Raw genomic sequence first — 8,155 nt, 5'->3', positions numbered from 1 at the left:
ATACAACACATATGCGCATACACAAACACTCTTGCTCACTCACTCACTCAATCACTCAATCACTCTCTCACACACACACACACACACACACACACACACACACAAGAAGCGTGTCGTACCTGTACGGGTGCGGAGGGGCTGGAGCAGCGGGAGTTGTCGTTGCTCGACTCCGCCTTCTTCCCCACCCGAGTGTTCTGTGTGCTCACACTCTCTATCGAGGTGCAGCTACACGCACGCACGCACGCACAAACACACACACATGGAGAGATGACGCAAACAAATGAGATGAGAGATGACAAAAGCAAAACAAGTGCGCCGCGACGTGACATGACTTCTGATCAAAACACACAGACGGATGAGACACACACTGGGTTAATGACACACACTCAGCTCTGAACACACACTTCAGCGACACCTCATATTTCACACACATCAGCAGAAACTGACTATGTTCACATCAGTTAAACACATTACACACTTACATCTTGACCATCACACGGATGAGGAGCCTCCAGCAATAAAATAACAACAACAACAATAATAAAAGAAAAAAAATAATAATAACCGTAATAATAACAATAATAACCATAATAATCATAATAATAACCATAATACTAATAATAATAACAACAATAATAATAAAAGAAAAAAAAATAATAATAATAATAATAACAATAATAACCATAATAATAATAGTAATAATAACCATAATAATTATAATAATAATAATAATCATAATAATAATAATAATGACAACCATAATAATAACCATAATAATAACAACAATCATAATAATAATCATAACCATAATAAAAATAATAATAATAATAATACCATAACCATATTAATAATAATAATAACCATAATAATAACAATATCTATAATAATAATAATAACCATAATAATAACAATAACCATAATAATAATCATCATCATAACCATAATAAAAATAATAATAATAGTAATAACAATAAACATAATAATAAACATAATAATAATAATAAACATAATAATAATAATAAACATAACAATAAACATAATAATAATAATAATAATAATAAACATAAAAATAAACATAATAATAATAATTATAATAAACATAACAATAAACATAATAATAATAATAATAATAATAATGCTTTTATTGAAGCCATTATACATTTAAACCCGCACCACAAACACTACCAGGATGTAAACCATTAGGAATGACTTTATATGATCAGAGTTGAAGTGAAATGTGTTTAACTCTCAGGATTGAAATGTAACGTGTTTAATTCTCAGTATTTCGCACACTGGTAACACTTCACGATGAGACTCCAGTAGTTAACATAATCTAGTGCATTACCTAATAATGAGCAGTATATCTTGCAGAATTGATTAATGTTATGTTAGTTCATACAAACACAACTGTACACTGTTAGTTCAGGCACGTTAAATAATTCTGACTGTAATAATGCATAATAACAGGCAATAAAGGCTCATGACAGGCAGAATGATAACCATGACAGACTGCTTCATAACAACTGTCAGGCTCAGCTGAGAAAACTGTGAAGAATCAAACACACAATCTGATCTGTTAATACTCATCACCATCCATTAACCAACGCTTTAGCGAATAAACGTTTTATTAAAAGTGTTTCTGAGGTTTACTTCTACTTCATAGTTATCATTCTTAGAGTGAGCCTTTAGACCAAAAATATTATCTATTAATTACAGCACAGTTGAAGACAAAATTATTCGCCCTCCAGTGAAATCTCAATTATTTTTCACTCATTTCCCAAGTGATGTGAGATTTTTTCAAAATGTTCTGAATCATATTAGCTTTAACTAATTTCTGATCACTGATTTCATTTCTCTTTGCCCTGATGACAGCACTTAATATAGGCCCGTTTCCAATAAGTGCTACAGGTTGGTACATTTTTAGATCTGTTTCCACGGTCAAACGGTTGAAAAAGCAAACTGAACCACTCTTTGGGCTTCCTTTTCAAACGGTAGGCACAACAAAAGGGTGCCAAACTGCAGAGCTAGATGTGCAGCAGAACGCTACTGGCTTACAGAGGAATGTGCACAAGCCAGGAGAATTAAATGTGTGTAAAGCATCTCTGTAGTGAGAAGTGCTTCTCATATGATATGTGAACGACCCGTACAGCTTTACTTTAGCATGCAGTCGACGTCATTCTCGCTCGAGTACTCGCCGTACACCACATCTACCAAAAAGGGTACCATTGGCACCATTTGGCAGTGAAGCCTAATAAAGGTGACCCGGCCCAAACTGTACCACTCAGTGGAAACGAGGCATGTCTGACCAGATATTATTCAAGATACTAGTATTAGCTTAAAGTGACATTTAAAGGCTTCACTGTGTTAGGTTATAGGACAATACATTTTTTTCAAAAGTCATTGCTGATAGAATGTTTTAAGCTAATAATATTGATCTTATTTAAAAAATTATAATTAAAAAAGAAAATTCGAAACTGCTTTTATGCAAGCCAAACTAAAAGAAACAACACTTTCTCCAGAAGAAAACATATCTGAGAAAGACTGTGCAAATGTCCTTGCTCTGCTGAACATCACTCAGGAAATATTTGATGAATAATTACAATTTTCACTGGATTTTGCCTTCAACTGTGTTATTCATGGTTAGTTTAACTTTAATCTCATGATGAAGTGTTACCAGCTGACCACAAATGAGCTTACTGTCTTTAATGAGCATGTGATGTTCATCCTGAGGTGAGATATGAGATATACCACACACACACACACACACACACACACACACACACACACCCACACACACCCACACCCACACCCACACACACACACACACACACACACACACACACACACACACACACACACACACACACACACACCCACCCACACCCACACACACACACACACACACACACACACACACACACACACACACACACACACACACACACACACACACACACACACACACTAGACTCTGGTTTAGTGTTAAACCACCCACTTCATGCTGCATGCACCGAGAGTTAAGGGGTTAACCCAGCACCAGCACCCGAAGGCATCAGGAGTTATTTAATGCGCAGACGTACCCTTCATAGTCATGACTGGGCTTCTGCCTCCTGATGATCAGATACGTGACCACAGAGATGAGGATGATGCCGATCACAGCTCCGATCACACCGCCCACGATTACTGCAGCGCTGGTCTGAGGAAGAGCCTCTGCACACACACACACACACAAAACACATCAGCACATCACAACCCTGCCCTATCTGTGTGTGTCTGCTCAAATTATCTGTTATACCGTTGTGTTACACTGTTATACAGTGTGTGAACATATCCAGTCTCCAACGGCAAACATGTTATAATCAGACTTGATAATAGTATTTATGCAGTGTTTTGCATTATATGCCCAAGTTGACAGTTCAAAAATGGGGAAAAAGTTTGAATAAATTAAATACAATATGTGCTCGCAGAGACATACTGTGAAAATGTCCTTGCTCTGATCAAAAAAAATCAAAAGAGGGTGAATAATTCTGACTTTAACTGTATATGAATTGTTCCCAAGTTAAAGCAAAAGACAAGTGTGTTTCCAGTTTTTCCTGAACTGTTTCTATTCACAGATGATACAGCAAAGAGTGCTGGTCAACAGACTTTAATAACACGCCTGCTGACTATCCCTGTGTAAACACATCACCACACTGCTGTCTCTCTAAAGCCACTCCACCACCCTGCAGTCTGCCTTCATAGATGTAAATAAGGGCTTTCTCAGTAAAGGTAAATATTGCAGCTTAATCACTATGTGAGTTTGCATTTTAGCTTTAGAAAACTGAGATAACACAAAGTGACCACCTAAAGTGTGTTTTTGAAACATGCGACTATTATGAAGCATTTAAACGCATTCAGACTCAGGAAATTGTAGCATTCGTTACTTTAAAAATGATTCACTTTATTGAATTATGTTTATTTTTATTATTCAGTTACTGTTAGACTTGAAATAAAAATAACTAAACTGTTTATTTCAATCTATCCTTTTCTTTACTCTATTTGTCTATGCTTGTAGGTTGTATACTATATTGTATGCAGATGCGCTCCCCTACAGAATCATCCCAATCAGTCTACTGTTTCCAAATAGAGATATTCATGTCATCTTGTATTTAGATCACAATATATATTTCAGAATAACAAAATATCACAAAGTCAGAATTTCCCAAGAGCTCCCTTCTTTACAGCACGAGCATGCTTTAATCGCTCACCTTTCATGACCACCCTGACTTTAGTAGGAGACGACTGTCCAGTGATGTCCGGAGGATTCTTCACGTCGCAGCTGTACGTCCCGTTGTCTTTAAACTGCATCTGAAGGACACGAATCGACGCGTCCTTCTTGTTCATGTCTCCAGCCCATTCCACACGAGCCTTAAACTGCGGCAGCGCCCCCGGAAAAGACTTCCCATCAGAGTGATATAAGATCTGTGGAGGACAAACATACGCTGACGATCAGATGATGACAGATCTACTACACATCAATAGTGTATATGCAGAAGGACTTTACATTTTCCAGTTCAAGAACTTCTGGTGAACTCTATGCCATGACAAAATCACAGCGTTTAAGGTCTGTTTTCTTTAAAAATCAATGATCTTCACTGCCTGATTGCATTATGTCTTTAAAATATGGACATTTATTTTACTCCAGTGTCTTCGATGCTTCAGTTTCGGCACTCGTTTTATACTTGAACAACTAAATGAATGCTTGAGTCTATTTAACTGATTATATTTTAATTACATTACAACATCCATGCTGTACAGGGAACTGTATTAAACTCAAATAGCCATGTCAACCTTTCACCGGATGTTTATTGGTATGGGAAAGAACACTAGCTGTGCACTGAGCACATAATATGATATTACAGAGACCCTTACTGTGGTGGACGCTCCCGACTCTCCCTCCGCAAGGAAAGACCACGTCACCGTGGTCAATCGACTGACCACTTCTTTAGACCTAAAGCTGCAGCTGAGAGTGGCTGTGGTCCCGTTCTCAACAAACACCTCTGCTGTGGTGAACACGTCTATCGCAGACACATCTGAGACCCCTGAAACACAGATAAACAGCAGTCAGACATCCACATACATGAGCACACAACAGCACCATCAAACTGAGGGGAAGTTGGTTTAATATTCACATGTACCTTCAGTATAACTTCCCTATAATGTTTACCGCTACTTTGAATATCGGATCTGAAATAGCATGTAAGTGTGACTTCAAAACAACTTTTTAGCTTTGCTTTTAAACTGTATAACCTTGGTCAAATGTTTTGGGTTTCCTTCCACAAGCTTCTCTCAATAGTTTGCAGGAGAATTCCTCCTGGCAGAATTGCTGTAACTGAGTCAGATTTGTAGGCTGTCTTGCTCGCACAAGCTTTCTCAACTCTGCCCACACATTCTCTATAGGATTGAGATCAGGGCTTTGTGATGGCCACTCCAAAACATTCACTCTGTTGTCCTTAAAGTACATTTGAACTCATTTGGCAGTATGCTTAGGGTCATGGTCTGTTTGGAAGACCCATTTGAGGCCAAGTTGTAATTTCCTGGCTGATGTGTTGAGATGTTGCTTCAGTATTTCTACATACTGTCCTTTCTTCAAGATGCCATCTATGCTGTGAAGTGGACCAGTCCCTCCTGCAGCAAAACAGCCCCACAACATGATGCTGTTTACAGTCTGTGATGTTTACTGTCAGTTATATAGTGTTGATGTTGTTTTGAAGTCATACTTACACGCTAATTCTGACTGAATATTCAAATAAGCGTGGTAAACGATATAGAGAAAGTTAAATAAACAAATGTGCAAATATAAAACCAACTTTACCTCAATACCATAGCCATGGCACATCTAATTTGGTTTATTTTTTCCTTTAAAAGTCTCACATGAAGCATAGTTCATGAAACAGATGTTATTTAACGATGTACTTATCATTTATCATTCCTAATGTACTATTCCTTCAATAAAACACAGTAAGATTTAAATATTTACTGTTTAGCCTTTGCTGAAACTCAAAAATGATCATTCGGGATTTCTAATAGTATCCATAATCACTTACAATAGTATAAGTACACGTTTAAAACATGAGAAACTAACTAAGAAGACCTCTGCATGAGTAATTAAATCAATCAGAGGACCGTCTTTGTGACAGTATAATACAAAGAGGAGTGATGAGGGAGGCTAATGTGCTAACAGAACAATACGAGCTAAACCTCCTCACCTGAGGCGCGCACACACATAAACACACACATAATCATTCAGCTTCAGGATATTAAATCAAGACTAATCAAGGCTTGTTCTCTATACACTTACATAATGCGCTATTAATTTTAAATCAGTTATTATAGAGTTCAGTTAAGCTAGCAGGTTAGCATCTCTAGCTAGCGCTCACAAATGAGATTTAAAAAAACACCTCAGAGGAAAGCTGAAGCACTCACCGGCGATAATGAACACCGCAGAGACACACAAAGAAACATAACTGTGTGAGGAGATCGGAAGCCTTATTTCCATCCTTTAGATTTCATGAATAACGCCCGATTCACGGAGCCTCGGCGTTTGTTTACAGCATCAGACTGACGGACACTAGCGCTGATCTCAGCACAGTCTCGCTGACGTCAGATCTGAGCACAGCGCTGTACTGAACACACTGCGCTGCTCCAGGATCAGCTCTGATGAACTGAACACTTTCTGCTGATCTCAGGTCAGGTCTCACACACGTCAGCTCTGGGCATTGCGCTGTAGTCAACATATTCCGCAGATCCCCGGTCAGCTCTGATGGACTGCTAATAAATAAACCAAAAAGGCGGTCACAGTGAATCTGTGGATTAATAACTTATTATTACATGTTTATTATTATTAATCATATTTATTTATTTTGTAGGCGCATTGAATTTGACTTGAATATGGTTAAACCATACACTTACTTCTGGCGATTTTATGATTAACTATTTTATCGCGGTATATGGTATTATCACGATATTAATTATTATTAATTATCCAGCGGATGTTTTATGCAGCTGATGCCCTTCCAGCTGCAATCCATCACTGCGAAACACCCACACACACACACACACACACACACACACTCGTACACTACCAGAGATGGCAATAGTAACGCAAGTAGAAGTACAGATAATCACATTTAAAATGACTCTGGTATAAGTTCTGACTACTTCTGTACTTGAGTAAAAGTAAAGAAGTACAGCCTGAAAAAATGTACAAAAGTAAAAAAAAAGAAGTACTCGTTTCCGCCACGGTCCAAAGCCATGCGGTACAGGTGAATAATAGGTAACTAAATTGGCAGTAGTGTATAAGTGTGTGTGTGAATGAGTGTTTCCCACTACTGGGTTGCAGCTGGAAGGGCAGCCTCTGTGTAAAACATATGCTGGAATAATTGGCGATTCATTCTGCTGTGGTGACCCCTGATAAATCAGAGATGAAGCTGAAAGATTATGAGTGAGGGTAGGTTGGTAACTAGTCATCACATCCTACTGATACATTAATATAAAATAACTCACATTTACAATAGTTGTTGTAAAATGTTTGTTGCCAAATTTCTGAAAGCAGCCGAGCAGCATCACACTCTGCAATACAGCCTCACAACACTGCTTGAAGAGGCGGCTCATGTATCATCATCCTGACGCAGACTCACAGCGTTCAGCGTGTAGTTCAGCTGTTCATGTTGATTCACTATAGATATAATTCATTGTGTCTCTCTATCTTTATAAATAATGTCTTAAATTTTATACTGAATTCTGTCAAAAATATATTGAATGTTTTTTCTTTTGCTAAAATATATATATATATTTTTTTGCAAATTTGACAGCAAACTTTTTTGCATTAGGCTAAAGCTGCTTATTTCTTATACATCACCTGCTATTTTAGTGTTTTTGTTTTTCAGATGTTGTGGTTATTTTATTAATTAATAAACATTAATTCTGTCTCAGTTTTCCTCAGTCTCTTTGGTGCATTTCTCATATCAGAATTGAAATTCTCAAAACTCTCTGTTCAATCATCAGATCATCATTGTGTCACTTGTGCACAGCAGTTTCTGATTATGAACAAGTTGCAAACGCTTTTGCTCTTATGTTTCCTACATTATCAATCGCTGAAGTCATGTTGATCAAA

The 8,155-nt window shown here is 37.5% G+C and overlaps 2 protein-coding genes across 3 annotated transcripts in view; one reads left to right on the top strand and one right to left on the bottom strand.

Moving 5' to 3' along the window:
* mpzl1l (myelin protein zero-like 1 like) overlaps positions 1 to 6,624 on the bottom strand; it is a 13,620-nt gene extending 6,996 nt beyond the window's left edge. The window contains 5 exon segments of one of the 2 annotated variants that reach the window (NM_001257340.1): positions 120 to 225; positions 3,081 to 3,210; positions 4,248 to 4,461; positions 4,912 to 5,081; positions 6,466 to 6,624. In NM_001257340.1, the coding sequence (NP_001244269.1) occupies positions 120 to 225; positions 3,081 to 3,210; positions 4,248 to 4,461; positions 4,912 to 5,081; positions 6,466 to 6,538 (693 nt within the window). In that variant the 5' untranslated portion in view covers positions 6,539 to 6,624. 2 annotated transcript variants of the gene reach the window in all.
* klhl35 (kelch-like family member 35) overlaps positions 1 to 8,155 on the top strand; it is a 103,209-nt gene that overhangs the window by 24,222 nt on the left and 70,832 nt on the right. The window lies entirely within an intron of this gene.

The sequence above is a fragment of the Danio rerio genome, chromosome 10 (assembly GCF_049306965.1).
Source record: "Danio rerio strain Tuebingen ecotype United States chromosome 10, GRCz12tu, whole genome shotgun sequence".
NCBI lineage: Eukaryota > Metazoa > Chordata > Actinopteri > Cypriniformes > Danionidae > Danio > Danio rerio.
This window is presented reverse-complemented; position numbering and strand designations above follow the sequence as displayed.